The sequence below is a fragment of the Protomyctophum parallelum genome (assembly GCF_964188405.1).
Source record: "Protomyctophum parallelum genome assembly, chromosome: 19".
In the NCBI taxonomy this organism is placed as follows: domain Eukaryota; kingdom Metazoa; phylum Chordata; class Actinopteri; order Myctophiformes; family Myctophidae; genus Protomyctophum; species Protomyctophum parallelum.
This window is the reverse complement of record NC_139717.1, coordinates 15,477,985-15,498,042: the sequence shown is the minus strand read 5'-3', so window position 1 is coordinate 15,498,042 and position 20,058 is coordinate 15,477,985. Positions and strand designations below refer to the sequence as shown.

The 20,058-nt window shown below is 48.4% G+C and overlaps 1 protein-coding gene across 6 annotated transcripts in view; it reads left to right on the top strand.

Annotated features, from left to right (window-relative positions):
• The window catches only part of sash1a (SAM and SH3 domain containing 1a), a 250,806-nt gene that overhangs the window by 208,732 nt on the left and 22,016 nt on the right, over positions 1 to 20,058 (top strand). For 4 of the 6 annotated variants that reach the window (XM_083790739.1, XM_083790743.1, XM_083790742.1 and 1 more), the window contains exons 5-13: positions 121 to 161; positions 1,880 to 1,969; positions 2,352 to 2,464; positions 4,879 to 4,977; positions 12,557 to 12,692; positions 13,056 to 13,507; positions 16,728 to 16,802; positions 17,746 to 17,889; positions 19,199 to 19,331. In XM_083790739.1, the coding sequence (XP_083646865.1) occupies positions 121 to 161; positions 1,880 to 1,969; positions 2,352 to 2,464; positions 4,879 to 4,977; positions 12,557 to 12,692; positions 13,056 to 13,507; positions 16,728 to 16,802; positions 17,746 to 17,889; positions 19,199 to 19,331 (1,283 nt within the window). The remainder of the gene's footprint in view (positions 1 to 120; positions 162 to 1,879; positions 1,970 to 2,351; positions 2,465 to 4,878; positions 4,978 to 12,556; positions 12,693 to 13,055; positions 13,508 to 16,727; positions 16,803 to 17,745; positions 17,890 to 19,198; positions 19,332 to 20,058) is intronic. The other 2 variants (XM_083790740.1, XM_083790744.1) reach the window with 2 other exon arrangements.

The following is a 20,058-nucleotide window of genomic DNA, read 5'->3' as shown; positions in this document are numbered from 1 at the left end:
TAACTTAAACAGAGTGGGAGGCTGTTTGGAAGAGATGATAACGATGTGTGATGTGAAAAGGGAAGGTTGTGTTTGTCCCATGTTGATTCACTCTATTGCTTCTCTCTGTTGTGTTTCCAGGATGTCGCTTCACAAGTCCAGCTCTGAAGATGGCTCTGGAGGTGAGTGGAGAAGCTAATACGTTTCACTTTTTTGACTTCTTTTTGTGGGTGACATTTCTCACCCATCAGCCAATGATGCAATAACGAGTGTAGGCATACAGACGAGAAGGAATTGGAAGAAGTCGAACACGATTTCCTTGTGAACGGAACGGAGAACTGGTGAGGGGAAGGCGGTTTAAGGGAGAGAACAGCAGAGAGCTGGTGAGGGGAAGGCGGTTTAAGGGAGAGAACAGCAGAGAACTGGTGAGGGGAAGGTGGTTTAAGGGAGAGAACAGCAGAGAACTGGTGAGGGGAAGGTGGTTTAAGGGAGAGAACAGCAGAGAACTGGTGAGGGGAAGGCGGTTTAAGGGAGAGAACAGCAGAGAGCTGGTGAGGGGAAGGCGGTTTAAGGGAGAGAACAGCAGAGAACTGGTGAGGGGAAGGCGGTTTAAGGGAGAGAACAGCAGAGAGCTGGTGAGGGGAAGGCGGTTTAAGGGAGAGAACAGCAGAGAACTGGTGAGGGGAAGGCGGTTTAAGGGAGAGAACAGCAGAGAACTGGTGAGGGGAAGGCGGTTTAAGGGAGAGAACAGCAGAGAGCTGGTGAGGGGAAGGCGGTTTAAGGGAGAGAACAGCAGAGAGCTGGTGAGGGGAAGGCGGTTTAAGGGAGAGCGAGAGAAAGCACCAGTGAACACGGAGAGAGAGAGGACAGAGGAACTTTCCAATCCTCCAGAGGCGTTATTCATTCTAGTGTTCAAGGTTGGGCTGGGCACATCCCATACCAGACTGATGCATGGTTTGGTTTCACTAAAAACCAAACGTGTGCACTTGGTCCTGTGTGTACGTGTGTGCGTCCATGCATTGCTCTTTTTTTTAAGACACAACATTTGTCTTACATTACATACAGTACATTCAAAACCGCTTTCACACACATAATCTTTATGCTTAAGCATTTCATGGGGACAGGAAGCTCTGCATCCTTTTCTGGACTGTATGGGACCCACATAGAAGATATAGCTCTATTATGTTCATTCTTCCTAGAGAGAGTGAATGTGTGTCCGTGTGCGCGTCCGTGTGTGCGTGTGTGCGTGTGCGACGTGCGTTCATGTGTCAAGGCAGTTAATGAGCTTGTACCCAGTCTGTTTGGACAAGGATAAGGACGGAGAGAAGGCACATCTGTGCAGGGCATAGAAGGGTCACGCTTTATTACCTTGAGAGAGGAAGTACACACACGTACACTACACTTCTTTTTTTGAGGGTGGGCCCTAGCGCCTCCTCCTATGCCCAGCTTTGTGCGTTTGTGTGTGTGTGTGTACCACATTTGTGATGATTTGCTTGGCCAGTTGCCAGGCTTTTTCTGCCTTTATTGATAGTGACAGTAGACAGACCGGAAAGGGGGAGAGAGATGGGGAGTGACATGCCGGAAAGGCCGTCGGGCTCGGGAGTCGAACCCGCGGCATGCCGTCCGGCTGGCTTGGCAGCCTAGGTGCCCAGACGTTTTTTTATTTTTCTCTCACAGTTTCTGATGTGGCATTTAAAGAGTAGATGCATAGGCTGTCCCATTTAATCTAGTCCTTCTCTCGGATCATGCAGTTCTTTCCTTATGGCCGTCATCATGCAATAACAAAGAAAGACACGGAACTGCGGTTTGTGTGCACGTGTGCGTGCGCGCGTGTGTAGAGTTCTCTTCTGTGTTGTGTGGATGTGTAGTTCATTTGTGACTCCGCCTCATGTCTCTTCAGGTAAATGGGACAATAAGAAGAAGAACAAATCCTTTTGGCAGAACTTCCGCAAGTCGCAGCACAAGCCTGCCGCGCGACAGACGTCAAAAGGTAGGTTGTGTGAAAATGATGCGATCATTGTTTACCTGATCGTTGACCTGGCCCCCCCCCCACACACACACACACACACACACACGTGGCCACGTTCTCTGCTGACCCTTTGGGTTCTTGTTGTTCACGCTTCGTTTCCAGTATTTGTACTTTACTTGAAAATTTCCAATTTCCAGTACTTTTACTCCACTACATCTCAGAGGCAAATATTGTACTTTTGCTCCACTGCATTTATTTGACAACTTTAGTTACTTTGGAGATTTTGATTATTATCACAAAACGTACATTAACCACTTCAGCCCTATACACATTTCGGCCATTTGAAAACTTGTAACAGTATTTCTAAATTGCAGTATTGATAGTATCTCCCATGGTTCAGCAGGAGAGGACGTGGGCTACCTGGCCAGTGAGATCACCATGAGCGACGAGGAGCGCATCCAACTGATGATGATGGTCAAGGAGAAGATGATCACCGTGGAGGAAGCCCTCGCTCGGGTAGGAAGGGAGAGGGACCACCACATCTCACTCTGCCCTGTGTCCTGTAACCCTCCCCCACCACGACCACTAGAACCCCACCCCCAGGACCCCCCTGTCCCGTCCCGACCCCCAACCCCCCCTCCCTTCAACCTCCAGATCCCCTCACCGCATCCTGGGTTAGGACCCGTCCGTCCGTCCGCCCCCCCCCCCCCTCCATCTCTCTGCTACCTGTTTCCATCATAGCTTATACTGGCTTACTAAAACGACTCACTGTTACTAACCCTTTTTATGAGGCCCCGCGCTATAGCTCTCTGCATTGCCTTCTCCACACACACACACACACACACACACACACACACACACACACACACACACACACACACACACACACACACACACACACACACACACACACACACAGGTGCTCCACAAGAGGGCTAGGGGTTTACAGTAGGAGTCTGGAAACTTTGGGGGTGGGGCGGACAGCCTGGGGATTCTTGATGTGTAATGTAGTATGTGTGTGTGTGTGGGAATGTGTCATTCTGTCCACACCTCTGCTGTTGGTGGTGGACACACAGGGGGTCACTTGACAGTTGGAGCGGGTGCTGTGGTGCATTTTGTGCGTTTTGTGGATGTTGCGTCTCAGATGTACACATTGGTGATCCACCCCCCACCCCCCCCCCCCCCATGTTGGTATCTTCCGTCCTTTCACTTATGTTTTTCCTTTCCTCGTGTCAGTTGTCTCCTGGATAACGCCATGCGCTCGCTTAAGGGAGGACTCCAGCCCTGTCCATGCCTTATCTTCATAAATTGGTCCTCCTCACCAACGTTATAAAATGGCACACTTGCCGTCAGTCCACTACCTCTGTGTCTCAACGGTGGGCTGTGGACAGTTCAGAAACCTGCCGACCAGTGAGGGACATCGTCAGTGGGAATTCCAAGCTAATGGAAACGACAGCCTTTCTCCTGCTGGAACGATGGCACACTGAAATAGAAGCCATTCTTACATCAGTAAAAAAGAAAATAAGTCTTGTTTGTAATGGCCCAACCTGCCTACCAGTGATGTCTCCAAACTGTCCTCTGAGACATAGAGAGAGAGTAGACAGGTTTCTGAACTGTCCACAGCCCTCCTCTGAGACACAGAGTGAGTAGACAGGTTTCTGAACTGTCCACAGCCCTGCTCTGAGACCCAGAGAGAGAATAGACAGGTTTCTGAACTGTCCACAGCCCTCCTCTGAGACCCAGAGAGAGTAGACAGGTTTCTGAACTGTCCACAGCCCTCCTCTGAGACACAGAGTGAGAGTAGACAGGTTTCTGAACTGTCCACAGCCCTGCTCTGAGACCCAGAGAGAGAATAGACAGGTTTCTGAACTGTCCACAGCCCTCCTCTGAGACACAGAGTGAGTAGGTTTCTGAACTGTCCACAGCCCTCCTCTGAGACACAGAGTGAGAGTAGACAGGTTTCTGAACTGTCCACAGCCCTCCTCTGAGACACAGAGAGAGTAAGACCAATTCTATAAAGCCAGGGTTAAAAACGGGTGAAGAGCTCCTGCAAGGATAGCATGACAGAACCCCAGATCTGTCTCTCCACAAGGCAGACATTGATTCTTCCTCCTCCACACTCCTCTTCACCAGGAACTCTGGCCTGCTATTGGTTGACGATTCTGTACCACTCCACTGTTGTCGATTGACAATCAATCCACTCTAGAATCAATGATTAGCCTGTGTGGACGGTCGTGTTGTGTCGACTTGTCGTCGTCGTGGTGTGTGTCTGACCAACGTACTGTCTGTATTGGATGTTTGTCAGCACTTGCAAGTGGATCTGATCTGCAAGTGGACACAAACGTTTTGAATGCACCTAATTGTCCTGTGTCATTTCCATTGCCGTTTGTCTGTTTGTCTGGTGTGAGTGTGTGCGTGTGTGTGCGTGTATGCGTGCCTATTAGGGGTGGGCGATATGGAAATATTATTTTTCAAGCAGTATCACAATCCACGATATTATAATGATTCTTTCTCATGGTTTTTATGGTTATTTATCAAGTTACTTAACAGTACAACCTCTACAAGGTAACAAAAACAAAACAAAAATTTGGTAACGGACCATTTAGACCACAATATGTAGTATTGTCATTCTACAGAAGTATAAATTAAGCTATATAACTGCAAATCACTGAATGTGCATTCACTGTATCACGGTATATATGAGATCTCTGAAAAGGCATACCGTGGAGACATTGTATCGTCTCGACGATACATTACCATGCCGGGTGCAGGCCCACCCCTTGTGTGTGTGTGTGTGTGTGTATGGGTGTGTGTGTGTGTGTGTGTGTGTGTGTGTGTGTGTGGAGAGATCTACCAATGCTGGGCGCTAGTGGGCGCGTGCGCCCCGTTCCCCCGTCCGTTGTCTCTCTAAACTCTTCTTCTCCATGTAGCTGAAGGAGTACGAAAGCAGCAGACAGTCCGGCAGTGCTGACACTGCAGAATGGACTGACAGATCCTCACCTAATCTAAACCAGTCCTCAAACTGCAACGTAAGTACCTGTGTGTGTGTGTGTGTATAATACAACCACACCCCGATCCACACCCCTGAACCCTCCCAACCTCATTCCCCCCTCTCACCTTTCAGTGACCTCAAGCTCATTCCGCTCCAAAGAGGATCCTGAAAAGGAGCGGGCCGTTTTGATGTGTGTGTGTGTGCTCGTGTGTGTGTGTGTGTGTGTCATGCATTTGAATGTGCAAAATGTGAATTTTGTGTGTAATTCTTGTTTATCTTGACATCCAGACTTGAAGTCCACTCCACATAAAACGGGGTTGCATATGTGAACTCTATAGGCAGCAAAAAAAACCCACCTCCACACAACGTTTGTTTCTTTTCCCCTTTTCCCCTCCTGCCTTCCTGCCCCCTCTCCCTTTCTTCTCTCCCTCACTTCCTTTCTGTTCCCCGTCCTGTGCTTTCATCTCACAAGCGATGGCATGTTCCTCCCCTGTACAGTACGTACATTCTGTCCACACAGAACCTATAGCCTGGCCCCTGACGCAGGCCTCTGGGTTCTCACATTGCCATTCTGTTCACATGAAGGCACGTGTATCGTACACCCTCTTCTCCCATCGCTGGAGAGCACGTGTATCGTACACCCTCGTCTCCCATCGTTGGAGAGCACGTGTATCGTACACCCTCTTCTCCCATCGTTGGAGAGCACGTGTATCGTACACCCTCTTCTCCCATCGTTGGAGAGCACGTGTATCGTACACCCTCGTCTCCCATCGTTGGAGAGCACGTGTATCGTACACCCTCTTCTCCCATCAGTGGAGAGCACGTGTATCGTACACCCTCTTCTCCCATCGTTGGAGAGCACGTGTATCGTACACCCTCGTCTCCCATCGTTGGAGAGCACGTGTATCGTACACCCTCGTCTCCCATCGTTGGAGAGCACGTGTATCGTACACCCTCGTCTCCCATCGTTGGAGAGCACGTGTATCGTACACCCTCTTCTCCCATCGTTGGAGAGCACGTGTATCGTACACCCTCTTCTCCCATCGTTGGAGAGCACGTGTATCGTACACCCTCTTCTCCCATCGTTGGAGAGCACGTGTATCGTACACCCTCTTCTCCCATCGTTGGAGAGCACGTGTATCGTACACCCTCTTCTCCCATCGTTGGAGAGCACGTGTATCGTACACCCTCTTCTCCCATCGTTGGAGAGCACGTGTATCGTACACCCTCTTCTCCCATCGTTGGAGAGCACGTGTATCGTACACCCTCGTCTCCCATCGTTGGAGAGCACGTGTATCGTACACCCTCTTCTCCCATCGGTGGAGAGCATGTGTATCGTACACCCTCTTCTCCCATCGTTGGAGAGCACGTGTATCGTACACCCTCTTCTCCCATCGTTGGAGAGCACGTGTATCGCACACCCTCGTCTCCCATCGTTGGAGAGCACGTGTATCGTACACCCTCGTCTCCCATCGTTGGAGAGCACGTGTATCGTACACCCTCGTCTCCCATCGTTGGAGAGCACGTGTATCGTACACCCTCGTCTCCCATCGTTGGCATCTAGAGCAGTGGTTCCCAAACGTTTTCATGTCGAGGACCCACCCATTGACACTAATTAGCCCACGGACCCCCATTTGAAGAGAGATGCCCAGGGATCCCCATAAGAGAAGCAGTGACTCTCAACCAGTTTAATTTCAAGGACCCTCAGTTTGACATGCATTAGTCTAAAATAAAAAAGTCTACAGACCCCCATTTAATGGCATAAATATCGCTGGGACCCCAATTCTTATAGTAAAATCAATGTTGATTTTGGGTCCATTTGGTTCCATTTGTAGACTCTCAGAGTTTCAGACCCATAAGGGTCCATTTGGTTCCTAACTATCATTTAGCTGGGGACCCCCTGCAACTCCCTCAAGGACCCCTGAGAACCACTGATCTAGAGGCCCACTCTGTCCTGGCGTGGGCCATAATGGCCAGTTAAGGGTAATTTATCTTAAGCCTGCTCTAGCCAATCAGTTGTAATTGAAACCTGTCTGTGTGGCCTGCCAAGTGGACCGTCAGCTGAAGTGCTCTATCCCCCGTTCCCCACCGTGATGCTCTGCCTTGGCTCCGGTGGTGAACGGGTGTCCAACCCAGTACTGTTGCCATTGTCCTCGTCGACAGCTGCGGCGACTGGAGAGGAGACCTCGGGTCGGTACCTCTCCAGTACTCCCTCGTGAAGTGAATGAGCTTATTGAGAAGACTTCACGGGGCCTTGAGTCACCGAGTTGAACCTTGGAACAGCCCGCCGCTGTACGACATTTATTTCATTATATTATTTTCCCCTTTTTTACTCAAGACAATGGATCTCTGTGTGTTTGTGTCGGATGCCGGTCAGACACTCTGGTGTTCATGCTAGTCCAGTGCACCGTACACATTCAGATCTATGAGGGGAAGTAGCACACAGTAAAGTCAAGTTCCCTAACACACATTGTTTTGGACTTGCATAGGTATATTTTGCATTTGGTTTGTGCCACCACAGAAATAACAGCCTGTGTGCGTGAGTGTGCGTGTGTGTGTGTGTGTGTGTGTGTGTGTGTGTGTGTGTGTGTGTGTGTGTGTGTGTGTGTGTTTTGAAATGCGCCACTAATATTCAGCTAACACCGTTTCTCCTGAACAGCTTGCCGCCACGAGACACTCTAAAAACAGCCCCTGACATCTGCCCTTTCCCACTTGCAGCAATTGTACGCATGCAGAATTTCTTGCAATTAAAATAAATGTGTGTTTGACCTTACAGTCTAAAATAATCTGGCTTGCTTGCATATTTGCTTACAGATTGCGACTTTCACGAATGCAAAAATGTCCTTGGCAATAGTTTATTTATTTCATACACCCTACCTAGCAACTCCTCTCCGTGCCTGGACTTCGGTGTATGTTTGAATGAGAGCAAAGCTTAACTGGCTCGCCATTCCGAAGACAATCAAAGTGCCTCGTTTAAACCGTTCTCTCCGGGGTATAATTGATGATATCCTTCCATATGTAATGGAGGACGTCTGCCTTCTGCCCTGCGCAGCCTCAGCCTCCAGAGTCTTCTGCTGTCTGTCTATCACTAGGAGATACTCGATGGCGGTGTTATGCACAGATTGCCAGTTTGCTAATCAGCTCCGTTAACCCCCCACCCCCCACCCCCGTGTGCCACTAGAGGTCTGTTTCCCGTCTTCAGTGGAGTGATTGATACAGTAGATATGGTGTCACAGAGAGGATAGAGGGGATGACTGGAGGTGTATTGTTCTGAGGAACACACAGCCTGTCTTCAGGGACACACACACACACATGGACTAGAGGCAGAGAGGAAACGGCTTGGACAAAAAAGACCCCCCCCGCCCACCCAAGGCCCCCAATAATTTGTGTGGGGAGGGGGGAGGGGGAGGGGGAGGGCTGGTGTCTTCTGTAAATACCCCAGTCCTGAGTTCCAAAATGGACCACTTCAGGAAGTAATGACTGCCCCGTGCAGGGCCCTCGGGGCGTGCGTGTCATGTAATGCCCCTAAAATCTAATAAATGGAATTGGGTCACCGCCAACTGTTAAAATGGTTAACGGTCGTGTGTGTGTGTGTGTGTGTGTGTGTGTGTGTGTGGTGATGCTGCTGTACGAGTGCACACACGCTGAATGTGCACTCTTGTGATATACACATTTGCGATATACAGTGCAGCACGCGTCCGGTTGGTCCGTGGCTGCACTCTCTTTGAATTCATTCAGTGAGTCCCGTTTTGGCCCCTCCGTCTCTGTTTCCCCCTCCGTCTCTCTCTCCAGTCTGTCTTCCCCCGGCCATCAGAGCCCACATTCCAGGGCCGACCATTAGGGACGGGGGGGGGGACGGGGGGCAAGGCAGGGTCAGCGGGGCTCAAACGCCGGGATTGTTCTCCAACGCACAACACGCCTTTTCTCTTCGAGCTCCGCGGCACGGCACTTCCAAACAGTCCCTTCATTCCTTAGGAAACTGCCGTTCGCTTAACTGGCCCGCGTATAGAGTGCGTCCAAAGTCTGGCTGCGTGTGCAACCGGGGGTATTGATATTGTTTGGAGTTGTGCGTGCCACGAGCTGAGCCTCTACGCTGGATATATGGGCACTATGGATTTGGCAAAACCACTCTCGCTAACGCGTGTGATCGTTGACACGGGGGAATGGTAATTTTCTGTCCTGAAAGCCTGCGGTGGTGAGTAGAGAGAGAGACTAGGCTTTTTGATGCTCTGAATTACTTTTTCCCCCCTAGCTTCTCTGTCTGTATCTGTGGCACAGGAGCAGTAGTGTTGCATAATTTTTCTGCATGTCTGCCTGTCTCTCTTTCTCTCTTTATCTCTCATTTACATGTATCTCAGGGCTATATGTTAGGACCTCACCTTTACTACATACTGTATTTATTGTCACCTTTTTAACACATCATACTCCATTCTCTGCACCATATCCAGCAAAGGGCTACAGTCTTCTTTCTTCTCCTGCCCCCGCTTTACTCAGCAGTTTCACCGCATTAAGGATTCCGTTTTCTGCGTATATGCTTTAGTTAAAAGACCGCTAATATCATCTCTTTCCTGCTCAAAGTCATTCCGTGTGCCAGACACTCTGCTTTCACGAGAGACACACTTTTCTCTCACTATAATAGCCATTGTTGGAAGGTTGAGACACAGAACGCAGACTCCTCCTGGCCAACCTTTTCGTGGGCCGGCCGATCCCATAGTCTGTCTCCTTTTTTCCATCCTTCCAGACCCCAGACCCGTTATTACTGTTTTCCTGCAACCCGTCTGCGTTCCACTTTCCCAGCGGGCGAACGTAACGTAGAAGAAGCCATGTCACAGGGAGCCAGACTTGTGTGGTTCGGGGCGGAGGGGATTTCTCCAGGAGGAATTGGGGTGAAGGGTGAGGTTTAGGGGGTTTTCAGAGCCTCGCTCTGCGGTTTCACAGGCCCGTGAGGGCCTGTCAGAGACCAAAATGAGAGGGTACACCCAGTGCCGGTCCACTGCTCGCCGATGACGAGAGGAATGGAGTGTTGAGCACGCACTGCCTGACAGTGGCAGTCAGAGGGATGTGTGCGTGCGTGTGTGTGTGTGTGTGTGTGGGGGGGGGGGGGGGGGGGGGGGGGTGTAAGAGGTTTTACAGCTCTTGCACATACACAGCCCTGCTACGAGAGGTCACAGCATCACATATAGGTGCCCTCACGGGATCTGTGCGATGTCTTGGATATATTCGCTCCCAAGCAGCCCTGCAGCAGTTGTTAACCCCAGGTCTTCTATGTGTCAGCAGCCTGTGTTCCAGGCCTGTGGTCTAACCCCTAACAGCAGTGAGAGAAACAAGCTCCTGTCTTGTTAAGCTAGGGCAAAGACTTCCCCTGTGGGGACAGTGGGTCCTCAAACATTTGAATTTGAATGACTCCCATAACTCTGATAGTGTACAACAGAGACCAAATGGACTTTTGAATTGATTGAGCACTTTATTGAAAATGAGTTGAAATGGATACAGGCACAAGAAAGCCGGCAGGCTTGTTTCCATTGTGGTCCTTTTGAGGAAAGGGGACAGGGAGCAACAATACAAAAAGCTTCCCTTTTGGGAAAGGGGGGCAGGAGGCAAGAAAAACGAAACAAAACAAATACATAAAAACCTGTTGCATACCCGTTCCATTTGTTCACAGACCTGTAAGGGTCCATTTGGAACCCCCTCAAGGAACCTTGAGGTTCCCTGGCCTGCACCGCACTTTTAGAACCCCTGCTCTATCTAGGAGACCAGAAGTAGGTCACAAGTCTCTTCATTCCAATGGAGAAGTGAATTAGGGTGGAGAGGCAACCACGCCCACTTAGACTATTTTTGTGCCATTCCGGGCCTAGTGGCAAAGTGTGGGATGGCTTATCTTTCTATATTAAGGATCTTTGGCTAGCACTGCAAGGTTTGTCTTGCCTGGGGGATGGGGGGAAATCCATGCAACTGCTTTTGATTGAAAAATGACCACCCCCCCACCCCGCTTGTTTTGTTTTTGCTAATCAAACCCTGTAGGCCTGCAATACACGATGGCTGCATTTCTGTCAGACGTTGAGCATGAGTGCCTCACACTGAAGACCTGCTCTACCTAGCTTGACACAGTTGACAGTGGTGTGTGTGTGTGTGTGTGTGTACTGTATGTGTGTGTGTGAGAGCGCACACTTGCCTGCGTAATGTATTTGTGTGTGTAAGCGTGGCTCTTTGTAAATAGTGAAATCAACCTTGGCCATGCGGCTGCCAGTGTGTGACCAGAGCCAGTGTTGTTGCCGTGGCAACCGGTGCGAAATAGAAACAGCAGAATGACCACGTTCCTTCCTCTCTCTCTCTCTCTCTCTCTCTCTCTCTCTTCCCCCCCCCCCCCCCCCCCCCCCGTCTCGGAGCCAAAGCTCATCATCATCATACTCATCGTCATCATTGTCTGGCGGTGGCCAACCATGCGGAGCTTGCAGACGCGCACACACACACACACACACACACTCGGGAACGGAGTGGTGATTATGTGAAATGCTGGTGCATGTGTTGCTGTGTACTGCTCTAGTGCCGTGGTTCCCAAACTTTTTAGCCCGTGACCGAAAAGAGGAATTATATGATGATATGATATGATATGATGGGACCCAAAGACATCGACAATATTAAAACGGTGTTGGAGAGAAGAGTAAATGTGAGTGATGTGGAGTTAATGAAGCTGTTTCATTACTAGTCTTTTTCCACTACACTTGTTTTTGTCAGGCTGTAGAAGGAATGTGTGAACATAAGAAGGATGAGTCCATTACCTCGGGAACACACAGCCTTGCATAAGGCGTCGCAATGCTTTGTCGAGTGAACCGAGACTGCTCACTTTGTAACATTGATTCATCTCAGTTCTTTCCTTTCATCTGTGCATTTCAACTGTGTCCTCCATGGCCATATGTCTACATGTCCCTCACAACGCAACACGCTGCCACGCTCCAAACCCGCCATGTTCGTCTCCTCAACACACTAACTTATGACTCTCCACCCCTAAACGACGCTCCCATCCATCTCATCATAACACATCCATCAACCAACATCAGTGTGTGGACATGCTCACAGCATTTTTGTTAATGTTTTTGTTTTTTTGCAACTGACCACTAAAGTGTTTAGGCTATAGCCTTAGTTTATACTGTATGATGTTAGGAGTTAAAGGTGCTTTAAGCAATATTTCATTATTAAAATAATTGTTCAATCGCTCTATATTCCCATAGCAGTCATTGCTGTTGTTCATTAACAGGGGTCTCCATCTCTTTTGTAAACAGGAAATATGTTTTCAGGGATACCAATTTCAGTGATAAATGAGCAGACAAAGTTGGAACTGGAACGCTATAAACCTGAAGCCGATAAATGATCTTTATGGGATTCTCTCTCCCGATTAGTGCTGTATCCCACCAAGAAATGCATTAGTTTATTAAAGATCTGGGGAGAAGGGGAGACCCCTGTAACTGAACAAAACACTATACTGTAGCTATGGTTGATTTCAGAATAATATAGAACTATAACTTAAATTTAACAAATACATTTTAACGAAAGAAAGTTGGTTCAATCCTAAAAGTTGTGTCATGGTTCAATATTTAATTTATCCTCTCTTCCACTAGTCTCGGGAACAGTCGGACGACGAACAGTCAGAGGAGTCGGTGAAATTCAAGCGGCTCCACAAGTTGGTCAACTCCACCCGCCGTGTCAGGAAGAAACTCATCAAGGTGGAGGAAGGCAAGAAACATGGTTCCGAAGGTAAGAAACCCGTCCCAGATATGTTATCATACACGCATATTTAACACTACACTTTACATTCATTGTGTGGCAAATGTTACTTAATTGGTTTGAACATATCTTTCTAACAAAGAAACATGCGTATTAATAATATTCATATTATAGCAGAATCACGCACACAATATTTCTTGTAAAAAGATATTTTGTAAAAGTGTCATCACTCATCATACACATATTGTATAATTCACATATTGTATGCCGACACATTTATATCACACAATTTTGGTAAAAAAAAATCACACGATTGCACTTTGTTTTCTATTAATACCATGTCGCTCCACCATCGAGAGTCTACAGATTGCTGTATATCGTCTCTTCTTGTAGATTCTCTGAGTCTGGAGGCGTCCCCCACCTGTGAGGACAACGCGGCTCTGTACACGGGGGTCCTGAAGAAGTCCCCTCTGGCGCAGGACGCCTCGCTGTCCTCGCTGCCCTCCCTCGCGCAGGACCAGCTGTCTGCGGACGGGGACACGGACAGCCTGACCACCTCCCCGTCCTCCAGCAGCCTGGACACCTGGTCGGGACACAAGCTGGTGAAGACCTTCAGTAAGTCCTCCAGCACCCACGGCCTCATCCGGCCCCCCAAGAGGACCCCCGCGGGCTCCTCCTCCTCCCCCGGGGGGGGCCTCGGGAGCCCCGTCGTCGAGGGCGGCCTGGCCGGCAGCGGCTCTTCCTTCTCGGAGCTGGAGAGCTGCGGACTGGACGACGAGGGGAAGCTGTCACACTCCACGACCGACAGCGAGATGCGGAAGGCCCTGAGCTCCATCTCCCACGGGGTAAGTACCAACGAGAGCCTCTACGCCTTCTACGGCCTAACCAAACCCCGTCCCAAACCCCACGGCCAGTCCCGCCTCCTGGTCTCGCTGGACGACGGCCCCCACCAGGGCAGCCCCAAACACCAGCCAGCCGGCCGGTTGCACCACGGCGGCTGGACACACCGGAAGCCCGACCCCAACTACGCGTACTCCACCAAGCACCTGCTGTACCAGCGCTCGCGCAACACCAAAGCCCCCGCCTCCCCCCTGTCCGTCGCCGCGCCGTCGTCGCCCGCCCGCTGCGACATGGCCAAATCCAAGATGTTCGGAGGCGGGGGAGGGGGCTGGGCGTTCCCCTCTCGCAGCAGGCTGCGCGGTCGGACCGCGGTCAGCGAGCTGAACATCACCTATGTGGTGGAGCGGAGTCTGTACGGCCACCTCAACTGGGCACAGCTGGTCCGCCCGGTCACCCTGAGCCGCACCGAGCGCCGCTGTCTGCTGGAGGAGGACCGCGAAGCGGACAGGAAGTGGGCGGCTAGCGTGGACCGCTGCACCAAGCGCGTGCTGTTGCGCATCCAGCAGAAGTCTGTGAGTTCAAGCCATTGGGGGTTCACCTCGTGTGAGCAGGAGGGCTCGGTGTACTTCAGAGTTGCAGAATAGCTCACGGAACTAGTGAGGCGAGGCGGCGGTGCATTGTGGCCTACCGCAGAGGGACAGGAAAGGTCAAACTCAACCTCTTTCTCATTTCAGCATCGTCTGCGTAGACACAAAAGCAAACGGAGTCTTTTCACACTAATGAGATAAGAACCATAGGCATTAAAAAAAGATTCCTTAGTCCATTTCAAGAGCCAACCTCTTTCTCACAGAGCATACTAAATGACTTCATCATAATGTCCTCTCTTATGACCTTTAAACGAGTGCCTGTGGCATTGAACCCTTTTATTTTTTTATTTTAGGAGGATATTAAATGGCGATGGACTATAATAGTGTCCCACTTTGGGAGTTAAGTAAGCCGCTGCAGAGTTTTTATAAATGTCACCTCCTTCAAACACACTCATGTACCGTACACACAAACACACACACACACACACACACACACACACACACACACCCTTCCCCGCAGGAATAATGGGGGATGTGGTACAAGCTCTCATCCTCGCATTTCCTCTGCTCCACAAACACATAGTGTAGCCTCCTCGGGTTTTGAATGAACTGTAAACCTGTGTCCTCAATCACTAAGCTGTATTGTAAGTACTTAGCTGTATTGCTACGGTGCAGTGTCTGATGAATATAAAGATATACAGAGAGATGAAACTACAGATGCACACAGAGAAGTGGTCATACAGTATATGCAGGGAAAATAGAGTTAATGGCTTCATGACATCTCTTATCTTAGGCTTATTGTTATTTAGTAAGCTGTCCCAGCTTGTGCTGTATCTATATTAGTTTATACTAGTGACACCAGTTAGCGGCGATACAGGAGAGCTATTCTGCAGCTTTGAGGAGACCCGAGTCCAACCCTGTGCTGGTGAAATCTCCGGACGTCACTCATCGATTTTTGAATCCACCCCATTCCGTTGTTGCTTTTCTATTCTCTTTGGAACATGCCTCTGTGGTTGCAAAATGTGATATATGGTGTGTGTATTATATATATTTTCTCTCTTTTTCTTTTTTTTACACTTTTCGTTGGAGGACACATATTTCTGGCTGCATGGTCATTTCATTGAGCATCACCATCATCTTGGAAGCCGTTTAGATTTTGGGGTGGCTGTCTACTCCAAACTGCAGTTTACTGGGAAGTCGCAATGTGGATGTGCAGCCGTTTGTGTGGACGTCGTCTATTATAACACATTCCATTATAGCGTTCTCTCAACACCAAAACGTATCACGTGGAAGAACTTGGAACAGGGATGTTTGGAAGCTCCGTTGAGTAGATTTATTGGGTCTGCAGATGGCTTTTGAACCCGAAGCCCTATTTTCAAAAATAGCGAACATAGAAGATCGTCAAGCTCTCATGAGGTTAATGTGGATCTGCTATCTTGGGTATTTTTGGGGGGTGGACATTGAGTGGTTGTGTCAGTGACTGTGTCCCATTGTGAAACAGTGTGCTTTGAGGCAGATCTGTATGTGCTCATCTGGATGTGTTGAAATATGTTCTATTTGTGGGAAACAATTATTCAGCCAAGGAAGGTTGCCAGATTGCCAGAGGTCAAAGCCTGCAATAAGAACCTTGATCCGCTCCCCCTCCCTCCCCTCCCCCGCCACACCACCATGCAGTTCTACCACTGTCTTAATTATTTTCTTTGTACTTGACCTCCAAATGAGCCAACATGAGTATTATATATGTTGACTCTCACTAATGTTCCTTGATTCCCAAATAACAACACACTCATGTCTGAAAATACCTATGACAAGCGGATGACAACCCACAGCTCTTACCATGTTTTCTTTTCTTTAGAACACAATGTTATTTCACTATATATCGTAAATGAACTGGCTACAACGGGCATTACACACCCACTGTAAAGTCACTCGGACCTATACGATGTGTGTGTGTCTCTCTACTGAACCCAATTACGTATTGCTCATAATTAACCACAGGGGAAACATCGACGCTTGGCATATTAAACGTATGTTCACTCATAAACACATAATTGAAAATATTCGCTCGGCCACATCAAGTGACTTCATTTAACTACCCTCACCATGTTCACAAGGGATCGCCAAGTAAAAAAAACAAAAACATGACTCACTGCCTAGTTTAAACATTGACTGCATACACTGTAAAATCACTGTAAACCCTGACCTATTTGTGACTCTTTAAGTGTACGAATGGACCCATATGGACCCACACAAGGTCCTTATGTGGTTCCATTCGTACACTTCTCAGAGTTAAATTAACACACTCCTCCTTGGTCGATAACTCAAGCTAATTTTGGCTGCGACTGCACAGCAACTCACAAACTTAAAAGGCAACCCTCATATAACTCTTTTCATGTTACATCATGTCTGTTGCTTGTCCACCAATTCCATAATTAACGAGATGGTGTCACCCATATATAGTTTACCCATTCAGACCCATATGCTCATGTACATTAATCAAACGGTGTTGTGCCAAGCATGAATCATTGTAAAGCTGACTCCTCGCTGGGTGTGTGGGCGTTTTAATTGATGTCATTTAGTTTGGCTCGGTTGCTTCTGAGGCTGACCCCCTTGATTTGTCTTTTGACCCCCCCTCCAGAGGACGTGCAGTTTCGGAGGATTTGACCTGTCCAACCGTTCGCTGCATGTGGTCAACGCAGGCTCGGAGCCCAACGTAAGTACTGTACTCTAAGCTTACACAGCATTTCCATTTTCCTCTTGGAACTTTTGACCTGTCCCTGTTTTAATGATTTAACGGTGCAGTAAAAGTGATGGTCTTTTGTTGAAACCAAAGCCATAAAACTCTATAGTCTGATAGTTATTATAGAGGGTATGCTCATGCATAATGGCAAAGTGTATGGCACAGTTTAATGTTGTTTAATACAACCAGATAGGACTTTTCTGTTTGGATGTATGGGCTGTTAAGGCCAGAACTTCCGGGTATGATGAAGATGATGTCATGTGTTGTAGTGTTTGTTCTGTAATAGGGGTCTCTCCTTTCCAGCTCTGTCGTAGAAAATAAATTTTTAGTTCAGCATACAAATCTTTCTCTAATCCGGAGAGGGAATTCACAAAGGACAGGATAGATAGAGCATAACCATGTGAAATTGAAAGTGAAGCAACAAAACATTGACCAGTTAAATATAGAGCTATTTAACACTGGGGGGGGGGGGGGGGGGGGGGGAATTATGCATCTGACATGATTGTGAGATTGCAGATCGACTAGCTAACTCTATATTTGAAATACGGCTTAATAACTCTGCTTTTAGCAGTGAGCCTGATGTCATGGACATTGGGCTCACTTACGTCCTGGACTACATGTTGTCTCAGTAAGACAGCCGTATACCCCTATCCACAAGGAGGAGCAGTGCACCAAAGCATTATGGAAATTGTAGTCCAATAAGTGAGCCCAGTGTCCATGACATCAGAGACACTGGGCTCACTGCTAAAATCTAAAATATCTAAAACCACATATTACACACATAAAGACCCCCAGGAAAGTGTTCCAAGTGTCCCTTTAACCCTCGTCATTGTGTTCCATCCCCTCTGTTGTCACGTCATCTTTCTTCCCCTCTCCCGAATGTTATTTTATCCCCCCTTGTTACCCCCCCTGTCAGCATAAAGAGCAGGAGGCCATATACAGAGAGGTGGTCAAGTCCCCCGCCACGTCTCGTATCTCGCTGGGCAAGAAGGTCAAGTCGGTCAAGGAGACCATGCGGAAACGCATGTCGAAGAAATACAGCAGCTCCTTGTCCGAGCAGGTAAATAATGTTTTGCCGTTGGTTTGCTGAACTGAACGTCTATGCAGCGGTTGCATTTAATTTCCCCACATTTCACAGCAGCGAGCAGAATGCTCGCTGCTGTGAATGTAGCAATGTAGCAGACATTAGAGCTGTTGTTGAGACTCCAAACATTTCACAGGATGTTTCTCACTGGATGCCACGTCTTCTGTTCAGTCCAACGGGCTCTCAGCCTGTGAGTGGGTGGGAGTGTATTTGTGTTAGCTACAGAGTAAACATGGAGCACTTAAACGCGAGTGTGGACACACGCGTACAGATGTTTCGCAAAATGTTGACACACACACACACACACACACACACACACACACACACACACACACACTCAGCTGTCCTCACTTTAGACTGGTCTCTCCCTGGGCCCATGGTGTGCAGGGTGGAGTGTGTGTTGGATTCTGAGATCATGGAGTGATGCAAGCCTCCCCTGGGCAATCTCTTAAGAAAGGGAGACTTGATTTTATGAGACTTTAGTGTTCTTGCGCTGTCCGCTTGTCTGTGTCCCTCTGTTATTGCGAACGCAGTGAGCCACTTACTATGACAGCAAGGGCTAAATGTCTGTGTGTGTGTGTGTCACGCCAAGTGTCACGCTGTTACACCACCCGCCCGCCACCAGAGGGCGCAGCTGTAGCACACACACACACACACACACACACACACACACACACACACACAGGGCGCAGCTGTAACACACACACACACACACACACACACACACACACACACACACAACCACACACACACAAGCTGCGTTCGCTTCACGCGTTTGCGCGTCTTACTTGTCCTGTGTGTCTGTCTGCTGCACAAACACATTGTGTGTACAGTACACTACAGTATACAGTAAATGCGTCTCTCCATAAGTGCATTGGCCACTTTTCTTGGCATTTGGTTTCTCGTTCTCGTGGCCTCGCCCTTCCCCCACTCAAAGTGTGACATTGCCCTGATATCCAAACACACACTCTCCCTCATTGCGCCTTGCGGTGGCCTCGGCAGTCGTCACTCAACGCCCAAATCATCCAAACGAGTCTCAGCTGCCAGAGCAAAGCAAAACATTAACTGCCATGCCATAATGTGCTGATTATTATTTTGTAAGCCACAGTGACACCTAGTGGTTCACTGAAATGTGCCGTTATGTGAGCAAAAAAATGTTTTCCTGAGTGATGATGGGCGGGCTAATGAATTCTACATTTCTTTCTTCCTTTTCACCCTATGTTCCTCCTCCTCTTCAATGTCCCCCTGGTGTCTCCCTCTCGCCCCTCTCCTTCCTGCCTTCCAGTCCAGCCCAGACGCGGCTCCTGGTTCCCCTCAGTCTCCCCAGCCGGACACCGACTCCCTGGAGAAGCCCAAGCTCAAGGCCGGGGGCTCCGTGGAGAGCCTGAGGAGCTCCCTCAGTGGACAGAGTTCCATGAGTAAGTGACGACACTGTTTTACTGACAGCAGCTTTTTGATTTTGGAGTTTCTAGTCATGGTCTTTATGAATAAAGTTCCATTTAGTCACCTTTCAGTCATCTGAAATGTTTTAGTTTTTAGTCTAGTTTTAGTTGATTAAATATAATGTACCGTACAACTACAGTTGATTTAGTCTAAAAAAAAGAAATCTTGAGCCCTGAGGGACTCTCTTCAATCACGTATCGGGCTTATGTGGTTATTATATATTTTCACAAGCCCTGTTTTGGGGAGCCTGATGTTGACAGTACACATGGTGGAACACTAGATGGAGCTCTCACCACATGCAAGCAATCACCTTCTATTTTGCTCACATTTTCCATGGACATGTGACTTAACCACTATCTAGTATGAATAGGCCTTTACTAGCCTCTTCCCTTTTTCCCACTAAATATCATAAGATTTTAGTCGGCTAAATCTACAGTTGATTTAGTCAACTAAAATGCCCTTGATGCCCTCGTAATGACATGCTAAAAATAGCCGATCTACAAGATCATAACGAGTCGCAGCGAGCGATGCATTGATATGTTGTACATTGGCTATTTTCAGTCCCTTCCTAACATTTTAGTATTTTTTTTAATTTGTTGACAAAATTGTCAATATATTCGTTTTAGTCCTCATAGCTTAGTTTTCCATTTAGTTTTCGTCAGTGAAAAAAGGTAGTCGACGAACATTTTTCGTCATAGTATT